Source organism: Nomascus leucogenys, chromosome X (genome assembly GCF_006542625.1).
Source record: "Nomascus leucogenys isolate Asia chromosome X, Asia_NLE_v1, whole genome shotgun sequence".
Lineage (NCBI taxonomy): Eukaryota > Metazoa > Chordata > Mammalia > Primates > Hylobatidae > Nomascus > Nomascus leucogenys.
Genome location: NC_044406.1, coordinates 33,054,661 through 33,082,640, shown reverse-complemented (window position 1 = coordinate 33,082,640; position 27,980 = coordinate 33,054,661). Strand labels below are relative to the sequence as shown.

Here is a 27,980-nt window from a genome sequence, read left to right as displayed (position 1 = left end):
TTTCTTAAGGGTTGAACTCCTAAGGAAGAGTTTTACAGGGACTGATTTACCACATATAGCCCTGTCCCTATCCTCACTTTGTCTCCCTTAACACAGCTACCAATGAGGTCATCTGGGCACACTCCAGGAAGATCCTCATCCCTGGCTTCAATGCCTTTTACTGACCCCTACAACAAATCTCACTTCCTATATCTGCTCTCACTCTCCAATTTAGCCATTAATTAGTAGGTGTCTTTAAATAGTTGGCAAATTAATAGTCTATGCCTGTGTTGACATGTTTAACTAATGATTTGTACCCTCATTGACTGACATGTTGAAAATTTCCCGTATTCTTTCATATGCAATTTTTGATCAGGAAGAAAATTCCCAGAACACCCTTTTGGCTCCACTACCTTTACAGAGGTTGCTCCCCAAATTCTGCCTCCCTAGAAAGCTTTACATTGACTACCAGAAGGAATGGCAATAAACTCCTGTAGGCCCTTCCTTCCCTAATATGTAATTCCCAGAGCCTAGTATGTCTGGGTTTGTCTGTGCCTGTGTGCCTGTCTATCTGTCTCTTTCACCCTACCATCTCTAGACGTGTCTTAGCTACAGTGGAGCAGGGAGAGCAGTGAGCATATCATCTCAACATTAAATGGGAGTGAAGGCTTCCTTACCCCTTCTCCCACTTTTTTTTTTCCGTAAGGCAGGCTGAGGAGCACAGCTGGGGGAAAATAGTAACAGTGGCACATTCAACATATTACTTCTGGGTAAGCAATAGGTACTGATGAGTGACCACAATGGGAGACAGAAGAGGCCAGCCTAGATAGCTCATTTATCTCCTGAGAAGCCAGTTCAGAAAATATTTAATAGTTGTGTCCACTGCTCCTATTTGAAAAGTCTCAGGGAAGAAACAAAACACCATAAAATCGCCAAAATTCAACAACGATACTAGAAGTCAACATCAGCATAAAATATAACAAATAAAAATAAGAGAGTGGTCTTAGGAAAAGAGAATGAATAAAGAATTCAGTCCAACTTCCTAAGTCCCTAAATATGTTATTTATTGCCACTGTCAAGGAAATCATTTTCTTTCTATTATATTATGTATGTTATGGCAGGGGATATATTAGGAAGAATGCCCACAGGATGGTAGGACCCTAGAATGTTTTATCAACTCTTATTTTTAAAGCCAATGATAGATTATAAATATATTCTGGTACATTTAGCTTGATGAAATATTACATAGCAGTTAAAATGATAATTAGGAAGACCATGTAGAAACATGGAAAATTGTTGATGATACAATGTTGAAAAGTAGGACATAAAATGGTATATCAGTGTGATTACAACTCTGTAAATATATATACATATGGCCAGATTTGAAGGGATTATGCAAAAGTGCAAATAATTCTGTTATAGTTAATGGATTCTGGCTGATTTTTGTTCCTATTTATAAACTTCCTCTAATGCTGTTTTTTAATTGTCTTCATGATCAAAAATGGGATAAAAGTCTTTGCCAGAGAGTGTAAAGAAAAGAAAATGCAGCTATAAGAAGGCTGCCTGGAATGAAATATTATCAAGGAAAGAGGAGGGAAGACCCAATGTCCTCTCAAGATCTCCTGCAGCCCTAGTGTCTAAGATACCCACTTGCTAAAGATTACAAATAATAGATGTAAACTGCCCTTATCAAAAAAATAAGCGATGACACATAAGAATATGGGAGTAGCTGGATAACCCCAAAGTGTCACCCTCGACCTCTATACCACACAAGTTTCTGGAAAAAGAAAGGCCAGAAGAAATGATTAGCTCCCTGGAGTCTTGCTTTTTTTATCCCCTTCTTTTGGCTGGCCTGATGGCTATCAAATTTTCCACATCAGTGGTGAACAGAGGGTAGACTTAGGGGGTCAATCAATACTTGTCTACTCTCATTCACTCATTTTTGAAGGTATGTAAGTTTAAAATTAGTTGGCAGTGAAATGTGATTACCAAAAAGCCTAATACCATTTTCAGTTAGAAAAAAGAAGAAATATATTGAGAGGCAAAAATGGGAGAGGTAATTGGAAGGTAGTCATACCACTGCAGGAGAGCAGAATTAAATTTTGAGTCCACCCTCTTTTCAGAGGAACACCAAGAAAATAGCACACAGCCAGAGGGGAGTGAGCAGGGTAGGGAGGGGCCTGAAAAGCAACATCATGAAGAATGATGGAAGAAATAAAATTTGTTTGTCTTAGATAAGACTCAGGGCCCATTGAAGGCCTGTCACAGGGCAGGGGGAACAAAAGGGGTCTGTGGCTCTTACTGCCAGGTATGCTTTGAACACCCCATCTGAATGGTAACAGGGAACAGGGTACTATGGCTCAAGGGAGGCAGTTTCTTAGAGCCTAACCTCTGTCTCCTAGGAGTAAAGTGGGCATGGGTGGGAAGGCAGGCCACAGAGTAGCTAAGATAAATGTGAGTATTATCAAATCAGTCACAACTGGCATAAATTAGCTCTGGCATTGTTATGGTAACAGCAAGGAAAGCTGCCCATCTATTTCACTTTGTTCTTTTTTTTTTTTTATTATACTTTAGGTTTTAGGGTACATGTGCACAATGTGCAGGTTTGTTACATATGTATCCATGTGCATATTTCACTTTGTTCTTAAACCCACCAGGGCTGATCTACGAGTTGAGACCTAGTGCATTGATCTAGAAGTAATGCCTTGATATGGGATATAAACAATACCCAAGATCTCCAGAAAAGATCCTAGAAACTACCAGAAAATAGGATGAACCAAACAGCACCTGGATCACCTGGGGTTTAGGAAATTCTTTAGGGAAGGGCCCTCACAAAAAGTTTAGACCTCAGTGTCTCTGTCTCTAAAATGAAGACATCGAAAAAGATTTCCATGGATCCTTTCAGTTCTGACATTCTAGGGGTTTCATATGTCTTTTTTTTTGCCTGGAATCTGAGGCCTGATGGGAGACCTGACAAACATCTTGAAGATTTTTTTAAGAAAATTAGGAGACAATGACCATGGTTGTTATTCACAGCCGTATCCTCAGAGTTTAACAGAATACCTGGCATGTAGTTGCTGCTCAGTTATTTGTCAACTAAATGCTAATTAGTTCTTCCCATGCTGGTGATGATCAAAGGTAAGTTAGAAGCAGAATGTTCAAATTGGTGGTTTTCTTTTATTTCCTTCTTCCTCTCTTTGAGATAGGAAACTCTTTCTTCAAATGAAATAAAAAAGATATTCAAAAACAAGAGAATAAAGAAGATACCTGCCACATGGAAAGCTGACAAGGAGTTCATATCTAGAATATACAAGGAACTCTTACAAATCAGCAAGAAGAAACATAAGAAACTCCATGAAAATGTGCAAAGAATAGGAACAGGGCACAGATTATCCAGACAGAATGGACAGGTAGGGCCTATGGCAGGCAGAAACCCCTGGGCTTGGCATTTTAGGCTGACTAGCTGACTCATATTTTTATCCTAGGATGCTGTACAAATATTACTATTTTATACAATGTGTTATCATTTTCCATGTGCCAAGATGTAAAGACTATTGGGATGTATTGAGATAGGCAATTTGCAGAAGGGAAAACCCAAACGGCTAATACGTTTGAAAACCTCAAGCTTAAAACATACCAAATGGAAATGACTTGAAGCTACAGCATGCCTAAGGAAGAATTTCTTGATAGTGAATGGTATGATGACTAATACAGATAAGTGAGGAAAGCTAGGCCAGCTTCTCTGGAGGCATTTGAAGACAGAATGTATTTCATAGGTATCAGATGACTGAGATTATCTTCCTCAAGAGAAAACAGACAAGACAGCTTTATAAAGCATCGTTAGCTCTGCTTACTCTTGCCTCAGTTTCCTTGATTGTACTTTGAGTTCTAAGGTTACAAGAGGCAATATCACCAATTGTTGGTCAAGGTGATCTAGAACTAAACTGAAGGTATTTTATACCACTGTCTGGGTTTAGAAAGAAGAATGTAATCTGCAGAGAACTCATTTGAAAAGCTTATGTCTCTTACTGACCTCGCTGAGTAACTTCAATGAAAAACCCCTTTATTTACTACTTCTTCATTTGTAAAATAAGGGTGTTATAACTTAAATGTTTGTAAAGAACTTTCTGCTCCCAGGAGGGAAAAAGAATGTCCTCTAATAAATAGTGTGACTTTTTTTATATTGAATATAATTTTCCCCCTTTCCCCTTCAACAAGTACAAGAGTAGGAAGTGTTTAGAGCTCTCCCATAACCTACAGAAAGAGTGGTTTATGCCATGTTAACACATCCATGCTTGAGTAAGACATCTTCCAAGGGTACCAAGAAGGAAGAGGCAGAAAATGCAGAAGTAGCCTGGCTCGCTATCACAGTTTTTCTCTAGTGAGGGCATATCTACATCTTACAGAACTAGAGAAAAAGAAAGAGCCAGACAGAACTTAAAGAGCTCCTCCAACCTACACAATTTAGAGATGGGGGACAAGGCCTAGGGTGAAAAGACTCATCTGAGATTCCCCAGTCAGTTAGTGACCAAGGTAGGTCCTGAACCCAGCACTCGCAATTCTGAGTCTGGTATTCTTTCTGATAAACCATTCGCTCCTCACAGCTTTTGATTTAAAGATTACACAATCCTGGGCTAAACTACTGTCTTCTGATCCAGCTAGACACAGCTTTCTCCACTTCCCTTTGATGCCTGTGATTATAGGGTAAGACAAAGAGATAGCTCCCATTTAAATACTTAACTTCAGCACCAATAATTGTTGAAAAATAAGGAAACAGCAAATTGTCAACAAAAGGTTTGATTGGGTTGGCTGGATTGGAAAACTCCTTAAGGCAAGATCGTATCACCCCCAACTTTCTGGAAAGATAAATAACTTCCATTGCTGTCCTGAGTCAGTGTCCCATAGGAAGAGGCCAAGATGTGTGGGCGTTGAGAGAACCTTCTAAGGACTTCTACTGGGCTAGTACCTGAGAGCTCTGGGAAAATAATTTTGCTTCTTAGAGACTCAATCTGTTGATCTAGAAAATAGGTATAACAATAACAACTTTTGTCCTCTTTGAAGATCAAATGACATATGATGTGAATGTACTTTGCCAATCAAAGCAGTACATACATGTGAGCAATTATATTTAATTTTGACTTTAAGCAATATTTATCGAGCATCTACTATGTACCAGGCACTGTGCTGGGGGAATATATCAGTAAATCAATAGATGAAAATCCCTGCCCTTCATGGAAAGTACATTCCAGTAGAGGAGACAGAAAATAAACAAAATATATAAGTTAAATATATAATATGTCAGATAAATAAATGTAACAGATAGAAATAAAGCAGGAAAGGGGCAGAGGCAGTGAAAGGTTACAGGTTTAAATAGAATGCTTAGAGTTAGAATGCTAATTACAGGTTTAAATAGAATGCTCCTCAAACTTTAATATGTATTATACATCAAATAGTAACTTTGTTAAAATGCATACGCTGATTCAGTAAGCCTGGGTTGGAGCCAAAGATTTTGCATTTATAAAAAGTTTCCAGGTGATGCAGATGCTGCTCTAAAGTAGAAGACTTTGAGGCTAGAAGTTATGTCCAGGCCTGGCACAGAACAGAATTCCACTAAAAGTTTGCTGAATGAATGAAATGTCAGTGGTTTGATGCTGAATGCCATGTAGCACATTCCGAGGGGGAATTTTTTTAGCATCAGCCATTGATGTGAAGGGAGAAGGAAGAAGAAAAAGACATATGGATGGATGGGTGAATAAATTTAAAAAGGAGGCAGAAAAGAAAATTACCTTTTTCCAAATACAACATATGTTATTGCAATATTCTATTTACTTAATTTCCTCAACAAACTTAAGAGATTGGTATAATGAAGCCCATTGGAAAAATAGGAAAATTGAATGTCAGAGGAGTTAAGGGGTATCTTCAAGCCCACAGGGTTAATTAATGACCAAGTTAGAATGTGAAAAACCAGCATTCCATGTCCCCAGACCTCTTGTTCTTTCTACTCTATCTGCCTCATGGCAGGGCAGGGAGTGGGGCAGTGGGAAAAGATAACTTTTAATCTTCCTGAAGGGGGTGAGAAAATGAGTTGAGATAAAGAAAGTTCAGGCACAAAATCCTTGGCCTTGGTGTTTCCAGAGCTATACTGTCCAATGTGGCTGTCATTACAGATATATGGTTACCTAAATTAAAGTTAATTAAATGTAAATACAATTTAAAATTCCATTTCTCAGTCATACCAGCCACATTTTAACTCTTCAACAACCATAAATTATTGGCTTATAGCTACTATATTGGAGAACGCAGACATGGAACATTTTCATCATTGCAGGAAGTTCCATTGGGCAGTAGTGATATAGAGAAATAAGAACTTTGAAAAACATTGGAGCTGTACTACTGACTCCACAGTGGACCCTAGGCTGGGGGACAGAAAATAGAACCTAACCCCTCCTCTGGAAGGAAGGAGACAAAAAGATTCAATGTAGAGTTTTCCCTGAGTCAAGAAAAAAGATATAAGTGTATGTGTGTGTGTGTGTGTTTGTGTGTGTTTAATACTTTTAAAACGCTGCCTTCATTTCCCATTGGTCTTCCCTTCCTGTTCAGTAAAATGCCCTTTAAAAATGCCAACTTGCATCTACTAAGCTTAAGAGAGTACGAGAGTAAAGGCTCTCATCTTCATTTAGGACAGAGAGATGGAAGGAATAGGGTTAGGGAATATAGAGAGACAGCTCTTGGGGAAAAAAAGTGACATACTGAAGGAGCCCAGGTTTGTCCATCCAGCCTTCATCTTCTGTGGAGTCCTGTCTCCAAGCTCTTTTCTGCTTAAACTCACAACTGGTGTTGTCCAAGTGAGAGAGTAGTACCAGCAGCATCAGCATCACCACGGATGCTCATTAAAACTAAAAATGCTCATGCCTTACCCGAGACTGATAATTCAGGACTTGGGGGACAAGAGTGAGAGGGCTGCTTAACAAGCTCCCCCAGAAACTCTGGTACATATTGAAGTCTGTGAATCACTGGCTTGGCGGGAGATACGTTTTGCTTTAATGAGTGAGGTTAAGCCCTTACATGAGATGGCTGTAACTGGATCAGATACCAAAAAGATAAAGGTAGAGATGCAGGGGAGAGAAGGAGGAAGACTAAGAAAGGGTAAAGAGAGAGAGAGACAATTAATATAAATGAATAAATATTAAAACTAGACAGAGAGAAAAATGTGAAAAACAGAGATTGAGAAACCCTAAGGAAGCAGTTTCACCTCACTGAACAGAATCTGGGAGGCTATGTGCCCTTTCCAACATATTGAGACTGCCACAGCCAGGGCCCAGGAGGGTTGTTGGTTCTTCACAGAAGTGCCTCCACATGAACCACCATGGTTACCTCACAAATATCCTTGAGGTGCTTGATGTAGTGACGCTCGGTGCTCATTATCTCATTGATGACGTTGGCCCGCATCTGGTCCCGGTTCTGTAGTGGCCGCCCGAGACAGAGGCAGTCTGAATTGGGGTCCAGGTGTCCGTTCTGCACATCACTGGGCCCCTCCTCCACCTCATCCTCCTGGTTCACCCAGAGCTGTGGAAGCAGGCAAAAGAAAAATAATGAGTTAGCTTCCTTCTTTGAGAGGTTTCCAGGCAAGTAGAAAAAGGATGAACTGAACTTCTCAGGTATTCAGAGAACCTTCAACCAGAGACCTCTGCAAGTAGAATTCCAAACCTGGCTCTAGGGTGACTTTTTGCCCTGGGCATGGGTTTAATCTTCTCTAGGTCTCTGGTGACCTATCTGTAAATAGAGTGGAGGGACTAAATTCATTCATGCTGGAGCACATCTAGGTAGCACCACTGGATTTTTAAAAAGGTTAAGCTATACATCTTGAGTGCCACATTTGGATTGCTGTCAAAACACAGCATTCATGTACCTGCAAGTATAGAGGCCAAAGTTAAATACTAGAGTGGGTGTCTTGAAAACAAAGTTCGGTGTTGATTTCTGTGATAGGATATACAAATAATCATCAAAATTTGACTGTAAAATGCCTTGGACATGAAAAGATCTCTACCTCTTCAAGATTGGGATAGGGATGGGAGAAATACTTCCCCACCACATACTAGCAATAGCTATTAATTGGCACCAACTATACACCATTCACTGTGCTAAGAGCTTGCAATATACTGTATTCAGCCCTGCTAGATAGGTACCACTATTACCACCATTTCACAGAAGAGGAGAGTGAGGCTCAGAGAAGTTAAGTAATCTATCCCAAGTCACACAGGAAGCAGAGGAGCTGGGATAGGAGCCAGTCTGTCTGTCTCCAGAGCTTATGCTCTTAAACACTGAGCTAGAACCTTTGTGCCTCTGGTTCTAAGGAAGACAGGAAAAGAAAAGGAAAGGGCTTGGGCCCAGGTGGGCAGACAATTATTAGAATAATCAGAAATTGATAAATTTGGTAACAGTTGAGACTGTCCATTCTAAATCACGAAGGCAGTGGGAAGCTAAAAAAAAAAAAAAAAAAAAAAAAAACCTTTGGGACGGCCGAGTGAGATGTCTCTGGATCTTCTAGATGACTTTGACTGAAAATCAAGAAGAAGGCCCAAGAAGATAGCCCTTCCCGCCACCCCCTGCAGTCCTAGGAAATGGGGAAACCATGGGGGCAGGAAGGAAAAGAAGGGTGGGCCCGCTTGGCAGAGTGACAAAATCTGTCAGGGGTAATTAGCCAAAGAGCTTGCCAGTTGTCTCAACAGGTTTAATCAATTCTCCGTATTTTCCATATTTTCCCTCCTTAAACCCCAGTTTTTTCCACATTCCTGCCTCAAGAAGCTGAAATCACACAATTTAGATGCACCCCTATTTCTGCCATCAGAAAAGCCTTTTAGTGGGTAATCACTCGGGGGGAAGAGGCTTTGGGATAGAACTAGAAGGATGGTAGTTACTTCCCAACTCTGTATATTCTTCCTTCTTTCTTTCTCTCATAGGAGGTGAGGAGGCGTGATTACCACTCAGTGAACTTACAGATGTCACCAGCATATATCTCACTGAATTGTCACAAGCCAAAGTAAATAGGGCTCACTCTGTTTTTATGTATTTTGTATATACAGCCAAATTTGCAAAATGTATCTCTATCCAAAACCTATCACCCTCTGCAAGTGCTCCATTATAAATCTCCTTCCAGCTTCTAAAAGGTCAGCTTTGTGTCTTCAATATGCTAACAGCTGTCCTTTAATGCAATCAATAGGCAATATGAGAGATAATTATTCAAAAGAATGGACCTGGGCAAAAAAAAGTGATTTAAGGCACTGAAACAAACATCTCATATACATGATGCTGTCTATTTGTAACAATGAAAACCTCACCTTCTTAATAATCCATTAACTTTTCCCTGCTTCTCACAAAGCAAGCTAAACCCTGCTATGGAGAGGGTAACACAGGCAGGCCTTTAAGGAATAAGAATCATTTCTTCTTAGGAGTTTAAGAAAAGTCAGGTCCAAATGTTTGCTTTTGGATAGCTGGAATAAGATGAATATTTTGAACAATTCTAATGGGAATGAAGACAGGATATGAAGGAAAGGGGAAGCGGATGTAAAGGCAGAAATAGAACCACATTTAGGTTCAAGCTATACACCATGACACTGTCGTTCCAAATAACAATGAGAAAAGACGAAGGCAACTGCAGCCAAGTGAAAACAGATTCCTTATAAAGAATTTGGTAGAGAAGTCCCTTCTGGTTATAACTAAAGGCCTGTGTAGCAGGGTCCTTCATAAGGAGCTTCTGAGAAGACACCATCTACTGTACTGCAACAACCCCAGAAGCCCATTCCTTATGTTAAGATGCTGCTTTCATCCCAAAGAACTACTAACAGATTCATTCATTCATTAAATCTATGCCAAGTGCAGATAATGTGCCAGATATTAGGGATACAACAGCAAATAAAAAAGACAGAAATCACTGCCCTTTATAGAGCTGACATTTGAGGGAAGATGTTTCTTAGCCTAGAAAAAGGTGGCATATAAGGCCTAACTGTTTTTCTCCTGATCCCAGGTTCCCACAAAACATCCCCTGGGCCTAATGATAAGACTTTCTGGTCTAACCTCTAAGTCCTCTGCTCTTGAGAGCTTCCCTGTTCTGTACAGAGGAAGGTCTTTGCATGTATGTCAGAGTGCACTGACACAGGTCAGCCCATAAGCTTATCTGCCCTGGTTGAAATATCAGACCAGAGAGCCATTATCAACCCTGCCCAACAATCTGTGCAGGCTAATGTGTACCTTTTCTTCACTGATGCTGCAATTAGCACATATAGATGCCTGGGTGACAAGTAAGAAGACAGACAATGCCTGGAACCTGCCAAGTTGAAAGGCTGTCCTGGAAGTCCTCTTAGAGTGCTTAAAGGCTGGTTTCCCCAGCCTTCATTGAACTACAAAGCAAGGCTGATTAATGCAGTTCAATTTAACAAATACTTATTTTGGACCTATTCTGTGCCTAACCACTAACTGTGAAGGGCATGCACATGAGCAAGACAACTCACTCCTCCCTCCTCCTTCTAAACCATGGAGTGCTTTCCAAATCGGAGACAATCTCTGGTCTTTATTACTCCCTTTTCTATTTTCACTGTCATTGCTCTCATACTTTTATACCTGAACAAGTCCCTGGGTGATCCTCTAGCTTTTACCCTTCCCACATACCACTATTAGACCAATTTCCTTGACTATCACATTGATTGGCTAATCCTATAAACCCAAAATCCTTAATAGCTCTCCACTGATTATAAAGCAAGTCCAAATCCCTCACCCTAACATTCAAATATTACCATAATCTGACTCCAATCTGTATTTCCACTCTTACTTCCTACTACTTCCTTTAGGAATATTGGGTTCCTCCCAGACTGGTCTATTTTCCGTCCACAAATATTCCCATCTATGTCCTTTAATCCCATGCTCAAACATAGAAATACTATAGTCCAAAGGCTTTCAAAAACTTCAGCAACAGTAATCCATCCTCTCAATTTCGTAATAAAGAAACTGATACCCACAGAGACAGCCAGGGAGTTAGCAATATACCCATATCTTTAATATGCATTTTTATTTTGTGCCTTCCATTTTTTTCTGTTAAAATTATACGTTATACAAGAACACATTTGCCTTGCAAAAAGTTAAAATAGAAAAAATAGATTAAAATTATTAAAATCATGGATGAAAGAAGAAATATTACTACCAGTCTTACAGAAATAAGAATTAAAGGGAATATTATGATCAATTGTATGCCAATAAATTACATAACCTGATGAAATGGACAAAGTCCTAGAAACACACAAGCTACAGAAACTGACTCAAGAAGAAGTAGAAAATCTGAAAAGACCTATAACAAGAAAAAGATTTAATGAATAATTTCATTCAATCTTGAAAACTTCTCACATGGGGAAAAAAAAAAACCTCAGGACTAGATGGCTTCACTGGTGAATTCTACCAAACATTTAAAAAATAACTAACATCAATCTTTCACAAACACTTCCAAATAACAAAAATATAGAAATCCTCAATAAAATACTAGCAAACCAAATCCAGCAACATATTAAAAACAAATTGTCCACCTTACCAGATACGATTCCAGGAATGGAAGGTTGCTTCACATATGAAAATCAGTCCATGTAAATTACACCATATTAGTGAAATAAGGTTACAAAATCCCACATGATCATCTCAACAGGCACAGAAAAAGCATTTGCAAAATCCAACACCCTTTCATGATTAGAAAAATATACTAAACAAACTAGAAATAGAAGGGAACTTTTCTCCAAATAATAATGAACATTTATAAAAAATCCATAGTTAATATCATATTTGATGGTGAAAGACTGAAGGCTTTCATCCTACAATCAAGAACAAGACAAGGATATTCACTTTCATCACTTTTATTCAACCTTATACTGAAGGTTCTAGCCAGAGCAATTGGACAAGAAAAAGAAATAAACGACATTGCACCAGAAAGAAGTAAAACTATCTCTAGTCACGGATCATATAATATGATATACAGGAAATCATAAGGAATCCACCAAAAAAACCTGTTATAATGAATAAATAAGTTCAGCAATGTTGCAGGATATAAAAATCAATTATGTTTCTATATACTAGCAATGAACAATCTGAGAGTTAAATTAAGAAAATAATCACATTTAAATAGGAACAGAAAGAATACATAGGAATAAATTTAACAAAAGAAGTGCAGTCTTATACAATGAAAACTGCAAAGCATTATTGAAAGAAAATAAGAACTAAATAGAAAAACCTCTCCTATTCATGGATTGGAAGATTTAATGGTGCTAATATAGCAATAGTCCTCAGATTAATTCAGATTCAACGCAATACCTATCAAAATCTCACCTGGTGTCTGCAGAAAATTGAAAAACTGGTACTAAAACTCATATGGAATTTCAAGGGACCCAGGATAACCAAAACAATTTTGAAAAAGGAGAATAAAGTTGGAGGACTCACACTTTCTGATTTCAAAACTTACTACAAACCTACAGTAATCAAGAGAATGGGGGACTGGCACAAGAATAGATATAAAGATCAATGAAATAAAACCAAGAGTCCAGAAATATATCCTACATTCATGCTGAATTGATATTTGTCAAAGGTGCCAAGATTATTCAAGGGGGAAAAATAGTTTTTTCAACAAATGGTGCTGGTACAACTGGATATCCACATGCAAGAGAATGAACTTTGGCTCCTACTTCACACTATACACAAAAATTAAATCAAAATGGATGAAATATCTGAATGGAATCAGATTATAAAAGTCATTAAAGAAAACATAGAGGAAAATCTGTAACCTTAGACAATAGTTTCTTAGACATGACACCTAGAACACAAGCAACCAACCAAAAATAAAGCGGACTTCAACAAAATTAAAAACTTTGTGCTACAAATGATACCATCAATAAAGTGAAAAGGCAACCCAGTAATGGGAAAAATATCTGCATATCATATATCTGATAAAGATGTATATTCAGAATATATGTAACTTAACAATAAAGTAACAACCTGCTTAAAAATAGGCAAAATATCTGAATAGACATTTCTCCAAAGAAGACATATAAATGGCCAATAAATACATGAAAAGATGCTCAATATCATTAGCCATCTGAGAAATGCAAACCAAAACCATAAAAAGATACCACTTCACACGTCCTAGAATGGCTATAATAATTTAAAAGGTCAATAACAAGTATTGACGAGCATGTGAAGAAATTGGAACTCTCACGCACTGCTGGCAGGAATGTAAAATGGTAGAGCTGCTGTGGAAAACATTTTGGCAGTTCTTCGAAAAGCTAAGCATATAGTTACCACATGATTCAATAATTCCACTCGTAGGTACGTACTCAAGAGAAATAAAAACACATGCTCACACAAATTCTTGTACACAAATGTTCATAGTAGCATTATACATAACAACCAAAAATAGAAACAACCCAAATGTTCACTAATTGATGAATGGATAAACCAAAATATGGCATACTTACATAATAGAATACTATTATTATTGGAAAATTGCTAAGAAAGTACAGTTTTAAATGTTCTCACTACAAAAAATGATAAGTATGCAAGGTGATGATATGTTAATTTAATCATTCCACAATATGTGTATACATATATATATATCAAAACATTACATCCCCCAAATATATACAGTTTTATCTATTAAAAATGATTTTAAAAATATGTTCCAGAATTAGACAATGGTGATGGTTATACAACTTTGTGAATATACTAAAACCCACTAAACTGTATACTTTAAAATGGTAAATTTTATGGTATGGAAATTATATCTCTATTAAAATAGATACATAAAAAGCTAAAACTGTCTAGATAAGGTGAAATTTCCCCTGATTGTTCCCCATCATAACCATATTCTACCTCTCCTGAGGAAACCATGGTTATGGATTTTGTGTGAAATCCTTGTCAACCTCTCTCCTTGCATTTATATACCTATATGCATATTCCAACAGACTCACCATTGTTCCATATGATAAAGTGATGATTACCCAGCCCTTGGTACAACCTCTTCAACATCTTTAGTAGCCCCTCCCTGCAAATGGATCAGTAGTTCTAAAAGAAAACTACCATAATATCCAGCCAGTAATTCCTTCATAAAGTCAATAAAGGCTCAAGGAGTGTCTTAGAAAACCAGCCGGCCCCTGTCTCCAGCAGTGTAATATTTCTTCTTTTTTTGTATTTTCCAGTGTTTATTAATAAAACTATAGATATTAAATGAGAGAAGAGAATGGGTAAGCAGTATTGTCTAAATCTCACCTTGATATTTTCAAAGGCCAAATCTAATCAACCAGAGAGGAGTAAAAAGCAAGACATCCTTTGAGAAGTTGAGGGGTTATTGCCAGTCTCATTGAACAACAGACTCTCAGAGCTATAGAATCAGTTTATAAAGGAAATGGAAGGTGGACTAGTCCATGCCACCCCTTGCTCCCCAATCAATACATAAACTCCCTTGACAACATACCCTGCCAGCAATTGCACAGCCTATCTTCTTGAACACAACGAATGATGAGGAGATCACTGTCTCCCCAGGCAGCCCTTTCCTTTTTCAGATAATTCTAATCATGAGCTCTGTCTCTGTCTGAATAAAGTTGCCAGCCAAAAATCTCAGCAAACACTACAAAAGGGCAAAACACAGATAAAGGAGAGAGATTGGAGGGAACGTGAACTCTTCAATAACAAAGGTCACCGAAAGGCCTTTTCTCTGCCACCACAGTAAAGCAATGGTGAAGTGTGGATAAAAAGGTGAATGTGAGGGACTGAGAGGAACCTGGTTAGTTGCAAGCAGAGCTCTCACTTCACACACACACACACACACGCACACACATACACACCCTGTTTTGGAGCCCCAGTCTCAGCTTTCAGGAGGATCAGAAGTGCTTAGGGATTCCTGAATGTGCATGCCAGGAAGCACTTAGCATTCCTGCCTGGCACAAAGACAATCAGCATGGTATGTACAGTCAGGCACAGAAACTACTCCTCTACCCCTCAAGGGAAGATTTAATAACTGTCACTAATTATATGAAGGATCATAATAAGAAGGCTGCTAACAAATTGTTCTCCCTCTCCAGCACCAACACAATGAGAAATAAAGAGCTTCAACCAGAGCAATGAAAATTTTTGTTATATAACAGACAAAAAGAGAAAAAGAAAAGACCTGTGTGAATATCCTGTTTTTGCATTTATGGCTTTCTATCAGCACATTAAAATGGGACCTACCCACCAAGTTTCACTGCTCTTCAACACAGACGTGTGACCTCAGGCAAGTTACCCTTTCCATTCATTCCAACACATTCTGTTTATTCACACCTCTGTACCTTGTATCCTTCTAATGCCTGCCCCCTACTCCCTCTTCAGGAAGGCCTTCCCTACTCTTTTTTATCATTCTTCTTTTGTCCCTGGCTTCTCTGAAAACCTAGTTCAAGAACAGTGCCTTCTCACAAACTCTCTTACTTGGACTTCAAAACAGCCCTGCAAGGCAGGCAAGCAAACCTTTTTATTTCCATTTCCCAGATGAGAAATCCAAGGCCAGATAGGGGGATGCATTAAAGTGGCAGTCAGGATTGAAGCAAAGGCCAAAATTAGGAGAGACAGTCTATGACAGTGGTAAAGGGTGAAGACTCGGGAGCCTGATTTCAAATCCTGGCTCTACAACTACCTCTGAGTAACACAGGGTAAGCAACTTCAAGTTTTATTATCCTCAGTTTCCTTATCTCTGAAATAGAAATAATATCTATCTATCTCATGGGGCTGTTGTGAGATTAAATAAGGTAATGCATTTAAAATGGTTTCTAGCACAGAGTCAAATATTAGCTGTTCTTGTTATTATCCCCTAGGTTGGCATCATCTGCCCCTAGAACAATGAAGCAACATATGAGAAACATTGTCCTCTCTAGTCAGGGAAGAGTTTCAGGAAGTACTTTTGCAATTGCTTTGCAATTGTCCCAAATTTCTTATACTCCAAATGCCACCTCCTTGACAACCAGACTCAAAAACCCTTCCCAACGAATGGAGACTTACTTAGTCGAGGCTGGAGGTATTGATGATTTCTGCCCATGACAAGGCTTCTTAAAGTGAGAACTCAAGCTAGAATGGGGGTGGATTGGAGTGTAGGGAAGCCCTTCACAGATAACATAGCTTCCTTCCCAGTCAAGAAAACTAGACGCCTCTAATAACTACACTCTACTCTACCCCTAAGTCTTCTCCTTTCATTGGTTTTCATGGAATTATCCTGCTTAGACGTTGATAGAATTTAGGTTAATTAGTTAAGTAGCCACAAAAGGAGTGCTCTGCCAGGACCTTTAGAAGTTCATTTCTTCTGTATTTCCTTTGATTTTCTTTCTATCTGAGCTAAAATAAAGAGAAGGCTTCCATTTAAGCTATTCAGATATGGAAGTACCGATTTCATGATGAAAGCCACACTAAGGGAGAATGCTGAAATCAAGCTGACCTGAGTTACTCATCTCCCAGAAAGCTTGCAATTATTTGACATTTAGAAAAGAAAAAGAAAAAAAAACCACTTCAGGATGGTGATGTGGCAAACACTGGCTTTGGAGTTGGAATGCGATCTTGTTTGGGCTATGCCATTTACTAACAAGTTAAAGGCAAGTCTGGCAGGGTCTCATTTACTTTCTGATCCTCCAGGATAGTACCAATGCCCTAGATGGCACCTGTTCCCTATCGAGGCTTTTCCCACAACATCTGTCTTATGTTTTTTACTCCTTTTAGCCTATATCCAGGCTGATGTAGTCTCCTATAGCTACTGAAGTCATATGCCTCTTTCCGACCTCAGTTCCTATGAATCTAATCCCTTCCCTAACTATCCTGTACTTTCTACCTGCTAACATTTGTACAAAACATTACACCATCTACAGACTGAGAGGAGAGAGGAATGAGGAGTGAGTGCTAATGGGTATGGAGTTCTTTTTGTGGTGATAAAAAAGTTCTGGAATGAGATAGTGGTGATAGTTGTACAACATTGCAAATGCATTGAATTGTATACCTTAAAATGATTGAAATGGGAAAGGTGATGTCATGTTTATTTTACCTCAAATAAAAAAAGATTAGCTGGGGTGGTGGCTCACGCCTATAATCCCAGCACTTTGGGAGGCTGAGGCAGGTGGATTGTTTGAGTCTAGGAGTTCAAGACCAGTCTGGGCAACATGGTGACATCCTGCATCTACAAAAAATACAAAAATTAGCTGGGTGTGGTGGCAGGTGCCTGTAGTCCCAGCTACTCAGGAGGCTGAGGTGGGAGGATTGCCTGGGCCCAAGAGTTTGGGGCTACAGCGAGCCATGATCACACCACTACACTTCCAGCCAGGGCAAAAGCGTAGATCCTGTCTCAAAGAAAAATAAAAAAGAAATTATGGAGAATGGGCTAGAAAAGTTCTTGGAGTATATCTGTTCCAACACCTCCATCTTTCAGGGGAGAAAAATGAGATTTGGCAAAGGGAAACAACTTGACTAAAGTGACAGAGCTTAGGCAAATCACCGCCCTTATGTATAAGTTTTCATATCTACTGTCAGACTCTTAGAGGATGGGCTGAAGGTCTAGAGTACCTCTGTATCTTCTCAGTAGCCATTTGATGATCATCTGTTGAGTGAATAAATTTTTATTAAGTCCTTCATTCTACAAATTAAGAAACCATTTTCACTGCATACTCCCTGCCTCTGGATACCTGGTCACCATGCTTTACATGCTTATTGAAGCACATTAAACAACCTGATGTTGGACCAATAATACCAGTCACTTGTCATGACAACAAACCACCCTCTGTCTGCTGCCTACTGAAGCTACACTCTACCTACTGCGCTGGACTTTCTCCCAATATTTTCAGTTGGGAGGGTCCTTACCCACTGCACACTCTCAGCCTATCCCAACCCACAAGGGAAAGTGAACTTCTAGGACCTGCCCCAAATTCAACTTCATCTGGCTGCACTATTTTTCAAGGCTACTGCTGGCCCCATCCCATATATAGCATCTTTATTAAATGTACCCTTAACAGTAAGCTATGCTTACTTTATATAAATATGGGAATGAGTCCATCCCACACATGGCATTCAGGGCCAAGCTGTACTGAGCAGCAATGTCAATAACTGTATTACCTTAATAAGCTTATCAAAACAAAGAGTTGGACCAATGGGCAGAATTTTCAGGTCTATTATTATGGCTCTTTTCCCCAGTACATCTTAAAAAGAAGTTTTTCAATCCATTCTTGGGTTCCTACATATAACACAGTGTTCCACCATTTATTTGTTCATAAATGGAAGCTAACTGCTGACGTATGGCCCCAGTAACATTATTATGCCTCTTGGTAGAGGTCAGAACAGCCAAGAAAGAACATTGTCCAATTACATGTTCAGCAGGGTCATTAGTTGTCATATCATTCCTATTAGTCTTGAATGCCTGGCAGTGTCAGCATGTCCAGGCCTCCATGTAGCCCATGTTCTCATACAAGTGGCTGAATGGAGTGGGCCTTGCATGCCTAGATGGCCTCAGTCTAGCCACTCACACATAGGAGCAACAAGAAGCTGATTCATCCAAATAATGGTTAAAAGATGAAAGCTCAGAAGCCTGGAAGACCGGAGAGTCTTGGCTGACCTGGTCTTAGGTTTCAGATCTCTGACGGGCTGTAGACAGAGTGGAGAGTCAGTATACTCCAAGAGGGTTTGAGAGAGGAGCAGGGAAAAATGAGGACATTATTTCTACCATTTACATTAAGAGTTTGCTGCAAGTATTACCAGTATTATTATTGAGTGTTTCCTATGTGTCAGATCCCATTGTCAGTGCTCTTCCTGTATTTTGTTTAGCTCTCCTGACAACTTAATGAGATAGGTGTTGTTATATCCTCAATTTAATGATGAGATCACTGAAGCATACAATGGCCACTTTGCTAATAAATGGAAAGGCTCTGATTCTAATCCAGAAAGATTATCTCCAGAGCCAGTTCTCTTGGACATTTACACCCTTCCCATGAGTAGAAGCTCCAGAAAGACAGATTCTAGTTCAACATAAGGACAAACTATTTCAGATCTGTCCTGAGGTATAACTGGTGGCCTGAAGAGGTATAGAGCTATCTGTCAGTTTTCACTTCTGAAAACTAAAAAAAGAGACCAACCCACTTCTGAGTATTGTTTCTCTAGTGACCCTCTAATATAGAGGACAACAGACCTCTCAAGATGCCAGATACCCTTAGTACTTGTCTAGACCACTCCAGGAGGTGGCTGTTGCTAAGTGCTAGACAGTCACTTTTGTTCAGGACTTAGTAAATCTGGTGAGAAGATATTACTAGCACTAGAGCCATGTAAAGATAAGTGGTTTCACTCTTACTCATAATGATAAATATACTGATGAAAAAAGAAAAAATATATATACAAGTATGATGATTTTCCAAAAATTTTGTACTTTACAAAGAGCCACAGAAACAGACCTCATCTCCAGGTACTCAGTCATGGTCCTCCTCTCCTCAAGTCATCACACCACCAAGGCAGTATATACACGATGCTAGGAAGGTCTAAGTTAATCCCCAAATGAACCCGGGGGTTGATTATACAGAGAAAAACAGGTGCCAGGCCCAAGATCATAGCCTCAACTCAGGCAGCCAACCAGGTTACAAATCCATGCTATGGGTCAACAATAGGGCCTTGGAAAGCCCCAGAGCCAAGAAAACAATTCAGAATGTCTCCTACTGGTGTCAACTCTTAAATACCATCTTCCTATTGCAAAAAGCAACATGTTTCAAGAAATTGGCTCAGACTACAGCATAAGGGCTAGTAGCTGGAAATAACAGAGTAGTTTAAGCTTGGTTTACAGATGCTGGCCAGGTTCTCAAAAGCCCAGGGTAATTTTAGCTCTGGTCCTGCCTAGAGGCTGAGGGATAGGCTATATAACTCTCAAGGTTGCTTTCAACTTGGGATTTCTATGAGGGTGACCTGTGCTACCTAATTTGGAGGAATCATCTGGGTGATGTAACAGCTACATTTAAGGTTCTCTCTGAGCTGAAGAGGTCTCCATATTAAAAGAAAAAAATAAAAAACCTCCAATTAGCAAAATGATGTACTAGATGATGTAATCCAAAAAACGTGCATAGTGAGAAGCCATTAAGATGGATTATATGAATGCAAGTGAGTTCTAATAATGTCATTTGAAATTCTAGTACAGGGGAGAGAAATTGCCATAATCCAGGGAGAAAGACTCTCCCTGCTAATGTCAGCCTAAACTCACAACCTATAATGTGTTACCTCTAGGGCCACAAGCAAGACCTTCTATATAAATGATATAAATGTTTAAGACTAGAGACTTATGAACACTTGGAAGCTTGAATGGATAAACAAGGGTTGGTATATTGAAACTCCTCTCAAGAACGCAAAAACACTATTGCCTTTAGTCTGGAATGGAAGGTAAGTCCTCAAGTGTTAACAGTCTTGTCAGCAGCCCAAGCCTGCCCTTTCTTGATTGTGCTACAGGCCAGAAAGCACAGGATTAAGATTCAGAAGGGGACAACATCACTAAAAGTGGTGGAGCAAGGCACACAAAGAATCAGTTCTTCCACTGAAACAACCTTAAACTGGCAATGTATGACAGAACCCATTGTTTTGGAACTCTAGAATCTAATCCAAAACTTGCAGCAACTTACAGGGGACTGTGTGCTGCAGAAAAGGGCAGCAAAAATTTGGTAAGAGAGCATTGAAGCACTTTTGCTTATCCTCTTACCATCCTCCATTCCCCAGTGGCTGAGGTGACAGTGGCCCACATTCCTGGTGTGGCTTGCCGGTGCCAGGAGATAATGACCTTGTCCTTTACAATATTGTAGCTGTGCATTTTGACCTTTTTGGCACTGAGGGACTAGCACAGAGGTTGACCTCTGGCTGGAGAGGCTTTCCGGGCTGTGGCTGCCTTTGTTGAAAGATTTAAAGACATACACTGCTCATGCCCACTTGGGACAAGGGATTGTGGATGGGACAAATAGCAAATACATGCAATAGCACAGGAAGGAGGAAGCTAAAAAGGAAGTTTCTTTGGGCAATAAGGATTCATAAGGGCCACCATGCATACTAAGGAAGTCACACTATAACACGCATGCCCAGGACCAGATGCATGCTCAGAAAAAAACCTCAGAGGACCACAGGCTTGTATTTCTGGAGGATGTGTGATCTACATACAAACAGGAGGAGAAGGCTGAGACAGAACAGTTGATGACCTGGCACAATCTCAAGTGGGTACTCCCAGCTCAGAGTCAAGCTGCAAAAACCAGGCAAGTAGTATTGTTTGTTTCTTCTTGGATCCAAATGTTTAAGGAAATGTCAGGTTATTGGCTGACCAATGAGATAAAAACAGAGACTTCAGCGACCATATATAACAAGAATACAGTCTTGCAAAAATAGTTGGAAAAAGTCACTAAACAAATGGACAACCACAGCCCTCAACAATCAACAGTAGCAAACCCTGGAGAGAGAAGAAAATCTGATTTCTAGAGTTACCACATTATAATATTCAAAATGCCAAGTTTTCAACAAAAAAAGTACAAGGCCTACAAGAAAACAGGAACATATGACCTATTCACAGGAAAAAAGTAATTTGGCAGGAAACATACCAAAGGAAGCCAAGACATTAAACTTATTAGACAAAGACTGTCTTGTAAAATTGTCTTAAGATTCAGGAGGCCTGAGTTCAAGTCCTGGCTTTGCCACTAATTCCCTACATGAGAGTCATTTCCATTTTCTGGTCCCATGTTTCCTCAGTATTTATACAATGTGGAGGTAGGGTGACCAATGGCAACAAGCTGGGTCCTTGGGAGATAATTTATCCTACAGATGTGTTCTGTTTGACTCTCACTGTGCTTCTTTAAAAATATGAATTCCTCATTAACATTTTTTTAAATATAAAGAGTTTTACATAAAAATCCAATTTCTGGCTTTTCTTGAAATACTAGAAGATCTGGCCCCTCTGGGCTTTCCTCTCCATTATATCCCACTCTAATGATGGGAACCATCCAAGTCACTTTTGCTGTCTTTAGATGGGGCATGGATCTCCCAGTTGGACACAGGTGCCCACTTACCCCTTGTCTCAATTTGTTTCACTCACTTAATTGGCCCCTGTAAGCATCTAAGTTGGCCACTCTTGGCTAAGATGGGTCTTTCCAGTTCTAAATCTACAGTGAATCTAGGGTTTCATAAAGATGAAAAGCTTTTCCCAAGTATCTCTTTTTGCAGCCAAAAAGAGATAATACATAAATAAAAGCCAGGTCACACTCTGGAACAATGGGCTTTCCTTTGAAAAGTAAAAGTTGGGTTTCCATGATATCTGGTCTGTAGAAAGCCAAGAAATGATGGTAATGATTGGCTTAGGTGATCCTTTCATCTCCGTACTTCCAAGCAGGCCAGAAACCAGAGAAATAAAGAATTTGAAAGAACAAGAAAAGTATATATCCAGCTCCTGATGACACCTCAGCAAGCTCTTCACTTTCTGACTAAACCCATGCCTTGTCACATGAGCCTCACCTCCCATCAGTAACAGGTTGTCATGTGTCCTGTCCACAACCTACCCTTAATTAGGCAGCAAGCTCTCCCCAGGCCATGGCCCAAAGTCAGAAAAAAAAAAAAAGGTTCATTTCATGCACAGTGACAAAGGAAAAGGGCCTGAATGACTCGAAGTTAGGGTCTATTAGACAAAAGGAGGCCCACCACAGAGGTGAGATTTGCTACTTAGAGACACAATCATATCCTAGCAGTCTACCCTTAGCTCCTAGCAGGGAAACCAGCCCAGGAAAACAGCTGAAGATGTCGACAACTCGATATAAGGACTAATGTTCAGCAAGTTTAATTCATTTAACCTTACCAACTACTGGGAAGATATATCAGCTCCTACATTGCTCTTGTGAAGCCATGTCCCCAGTACAGAAAGGAAGGAACCTGAGAATACACACACACACACACACAAGCACATACAAGTATGAAATTCTGAACAACAGAGGAGACAGGTGTGAATAGGTCAAGACACATATACTTGGTAAGTTCCTGTACAGTGGCTAAATGGTATCATAATTCCTCTTTACAAGTATCCAGCATATCACAGGTAACAAAGCATTTTTACAAGACCGAATTGTCCCCATTTTACAAGGAAGAAAACTGATATTTGAAGATGCATAGGAAGCTGTTCAAGTTGCATTTTTAATAATAGAACTGAGGCAAGCATCTGGGTTTCCCAGACTGCACGTTGGGTTTTAATGTGTAACAACAGGTAGGGCTAACTTGAACAGAACCACACTAAGCACCCTTGATTATCCATCCTAGGGTTCAAATGTCAGCAATGAGACTTCCAGGTAGGGAATGAAGATACCTCACCATGTCAGTCACCAATTTAGTCAAATGATCTTATTTTACTAGCCTGGAGCCTGGGTGTTAGTGTTTTTGTTTGTTTGGGTTCTTCTTGTTTTTTGTTTTTTTGTGCTACTGAAGTGATTCTGTTGTATAGCCAGGGTTGAGAACCACTTGGGCTAGACTCTGTGGCTGCTGGGGCTTTCTTCCTGTAGGAACACTCCTCCTGGCCTTGGACTTAGGGGCATTAATGGCTGCTCACTGATATTCTGAAGTCTGGCTCTGTCATTTGCTTCCCTGAGCCATCCTGGCTTGCTCAATCATTTCCCCCCGTCCTTCAATTTACTATTTATTATAAAAGTGACATTTCCCTGAAAATGAAATGCATTTGTATTTGGGTGACATCATCATTTAGTACGGTTTAATCCTTCTTTTGAAGAGGGAGATCTGTAAGCACAAGACATACTAGCTGTATGCATACAGGGCCTCACATTAGTCCTGAAGGTCTGTGGTTATTGATACGCTTTTTCTGACTATCCCTGGGAGTGATTCATTAACCAGCAAAGATGAGATGGGACACAGATGGCATTTGCAGACTCTGACAGAAGAGAAGAAAAGATTGGATATTTCATTAGAAGATTCTCATGATAGAAGGGAATGAGAGGTAATTTTGTCCATTCCTCTGCTTCTAGGCAGTGCCCTCACCTAAACTGTCCCAACCAGGTAACAATACTTTCTGGATTTTTTACCTTGAGGAAGGAGGCCTCTATCAACCTCGAGGGAAGCCTTGATACATGGACCTTCTTGGAGCTAATAAGGTAGTGGTGATGATTATAATTATGATGATAATCATAAAACAAGTTACCATTTGCTAAGTTCCTAATATCTGTCTAGCACTGTGCTAGACACCTTATTGGCATGTATGATCTAATTCCTTATAAAAAGTCTGTTATCCCTATTTTTCAGATGAGGAAATCAGGGCTCAGGGAAGTTAAAAATCTTACCAAAAGCTATAGAGCTAAAAGGTAGCAAAACTGTATCTCAAGTTTTCTAACTCCAAATGCCCTGTTCCTTTCTTTATATCACATTGTCATAATTCTAATATTGAGGCCCTTCAACCTCTAGGAGCCCTAGCTAGCCCTTCTGACCTTTTGTTTGGGGTCTAGAAGACTTCAGCCTAATTTTACAGGAGAAACTAACAAAATGTGATAGGCTGTCGTAAAGACAGTTATAACACACCCTCATGTAGCTTCAGTACTTGTCTTGCCACAAAGCAGTTTTTGCATGTTTTATCTCATTCACTGTGACATGCCCTGGCATTAAAGAACTGTCAAGACCATTGTGCAGATGAGCAAAATCAGAGCTCAAAATAGTCAAATAGCTGATTCCAGCTCACAATTCCAAGAAAGAATAAGAGCTGAGACACCTAACCAATGTTATTCTCCCGTGGCACCCCGAGGTCATAAGCACATTGGGATCACTTCCTTTATAATGACCCAGAAAAAGCAAAAACTGCTGAGAAATTCCTCCCAAAAGCCTCTCTGTTAAGGGCCAGGTTCTTCATGGTACAATGTCAGAGAGGCAGAAGGCTTACAAGACCTTACATGCCACTTGCTTCCCACCCCCAGCACATTTAGATCCCAGCCACTTGATTCTCTTGAAAAAAATTAAATCTGATATCAGTAAGCTCTAGCGCCTGGGGGGCAGGGAGCTCACACTCTTATATTAACATCTGAATACACAGTGACAACACACAGGGGTGTGAGAGGCAAAGAAGTAGACAGGAAGGAGAGGAGGAGAAGATCAGAGGAGCAAGAGGAGGAGATGGGAAGAAACTACAAGAAGAAAGGATAAAAAAAAGATGAGAAATAGCAGAAAAAAGAGAGATAAGAAAGACAAAAGTTCACAGCAATATAGGGTTAAAAAGTTATTCAAAAACCACCAAGGCCAACCCCAAAAGAGGAAACCAAGACCCAGACAAGGTAAGTCATTTGTACAAAGGTGGGAGGTGGTGGGGCAGGGGTGTTAAACAAGACACAAATGAAAAATCTAAAAATTAAAAGGGCACAGATTAAAGGAAGCCCAGGTTCTCTGTATGAGACAATTTAAAAAAAAGGAAAAAAATATGAGAAAAGCCACCAGGAGAGAAATAAACAGGAGAACAGAGGCTGGTGAAGGGGAAGCCAGGTACAGGCAGCCAAGGAAATAGGAGAGGAGAGTGAAGACTGACACTCACCCTCACAAAGCTGGCAGGAAACCATCCCTCCTCATCGTCGATCTGGCCCCACCACCAATCCTTGTTGGAAGCATCCAAGACTTTGATGACGTCGCCAGCTTTAAATGCCAACTCCCGGTTGGCCATGGTGACGTGATCCCATACTGCCTCAGCACTAACGATGGAATCTCCAGTGATCAGCTTAGGAGACAAAATGAGAATGTGTTCAGTCCAAACAGCTACCTTGCTTGCCCCTTCCCCCACCCACAGAGCTCTACTACTTATAGAGAAACTCATATACTCAAGTGGTGAGAGATAGGGGTGAGGGGGATGGCACTGGAACAAAAGTTCCATTAGACCGCAAGACAAACAATACTGTCAACTCTCTGTTAGCCAGTGCATGGAATGACCCAGAATATGAATATGTACTACATATGCCTCATGTTTTTTATCCCTAATCATGAACTTCTCCTACGCAGAACAAAGAAAGCTCCAGTCCATCTCTCCTTGGTGCTTCAAGGCAGCTCTAGGTCAGGAATGGGTGGAGAGGCTGAAAGCAATAGCTAAAATGAGACTCAAGCTTATTTGCTTTCAATTCCCTGTGCTCCTCCCCCTTTCCTCCTCCTCCTTGGAACTGACCAATTGAGAGTTGGTGGTACATTATTTAACCCCACTGTGCCCCTCCTCCTGGGGTAACAGACCATAACATTCCTCACGCATAATGGACCCCAGTCCTGCAGCCTCCTCCTCTCACTCACACATGATGCCATCCACAGACGTCATGGGTAGGAAAGAATATGGCTTTCTGTGATGCCTTGCACCCAAGAAACTCAACTTTAGCACAGATTCTCTCAGTGATTTGTACAACCATCCTGTGAGATACAGTAGGGGGAGAGGTCTGGGTTGAATTCTGCATTTGATGGATGGCAAAACTGAACAACAAGGAAGTGATGAGCTGGAGATCAACCGGCAAGGCAGGACTTGTGCATGGAATGGACCCTAACCCTGCTCACTAGACTTCATGGCTAGCAGGACTGGGCTCCACACAAGAGCAGGCAGACATCTATTCCACTGCCATACCAGCAAACAGACATTCATGAAACTCATCTAAGCACAGTGATAGGGATGGGGTGGGGGTGGGGAGGTAGTCTGCCTCTCTCTACCATCCTGCTCACTGTGTTATTTGTTCTTTTTCCTTCAACTGTTCCAGCTTGTATGGGCCATCAGTCTTCTCAGCATTTGGGGTAACAGATTCCAGAATAGCGAACACATAGCCTATCAGGCAAAGAGACTCAAGCACTCTCTCCCAAGCATTGAATTTCTGAACAAGTCTTCTAGAAGTCAGCTTTTCCATCAGCCTACTTTGCTCAAGGAAATAATGGCTCCATAAGACCAAAACTAAAACAACTTTAAGACAATAGAAATAGTCTATAGAAGATACATCCTCTCTCATATATCTGCCCTCCAACATGCTAGCCACAGAATAACCCTAGGTTCTCAAAATAAATGCACAACACATACGAACACATATGTATGAACACACACACACACACACACACACATACACACATGCTGATCTTTGACTTAAGTTAACATGTTTTGTTCAGGTCCTGCCTGATGCATCTGTCATGGCTCAGGATTCATCTTTGTGCCTTCCATAGAAGGTAAGGCATAGGGTGAGCTCTTCAGGATAGATAAAAAATAAATTTCCAGCAGGACTTTCACAACACCACCTTTCAAATACCTCATGCTTTACACTTTGCAAAGTGTTTTCACATCTACTACATCACTTGATCCCTACGGAATAAACTGGGCCTCACTATTACCATTCATTCATTCATTCATTTTTATTTTTTGAGACAGAATCTCGCTCTGTTGCCCAGGTTGGAGTGCAGTGGCACAGTCTTGGCTCACTGCAACCTCCACCTCCTGGGTTCAAGCGATTCTGGTGTCTCAGCCTCCCAAGTAGCTGGGACTACAGGCGCACGCCACCACGCCCAGCTAATTTTTGTATTTTTAGTAGAGATGGGGGTTTTTCCATGTTGGCCAGGCTGGTCTCAAACTCCTGACCTCAAGTGATCTGCCCACCTCAGCCTTCCAAAGTGCTAGGATTACAGTGTGAGCAACTGCACCTGGCCATTTACCTATATTTTAAAGATGAGGAAACTGAGGCTCAGAAAGGTGACCTAGACCTTCAGCCAATAAGACAAGTAATACATTATGAAGCTGGGTCTTCTAACTTTGTGTGCTCTTATAATTATCAAACTGTACTACCAATGTCTACTCATTATCTATACTGAACTCCATCTATGATATCATAAGCCAGTTGGCTCCTATTCTTAAAGAACCCTACAGGAGATTTACACAGCCATCTTTAATCATAGGTGCCCCTGATGCTGAGGACATTCATTTTTATGTTGAACTTGCTTTCTTC

General features: G+C 40.1%; 1 protein-coding gene across 10 annotated transcripts in view; it reads right to left on the bottom strand.

The window, feature by feature from the left end:
• The window catches only part of ARHGEF9 (Cdc42 guanine nucleotide exchange factor 9), a 152,523-nt gene that overhangs the window by 65,087 nt on the left and 59,456 nt on the right, over positions 1-27,980 (bottom strand). For all 10 annotated transcript variants that reach the window (XM_012500961.2, XM_030806664.1, XM_030806660.1 and 7 more), the window contains exons 2-3: positions 25,568-25,747; positions 7,354-7,545 (exon numbers count right to left, since the gene is read on the bottom strand). In XM_012500961.2, the coding sequence (XP_012356415.1) occupies positions 7,354-7,545; positions 25,568-25,747 (372 nt within the window). The remainder of the gene's footprint in view (positions 1-7,353; positions 7,546-25,567; positions 25,748-27,980) is intronic.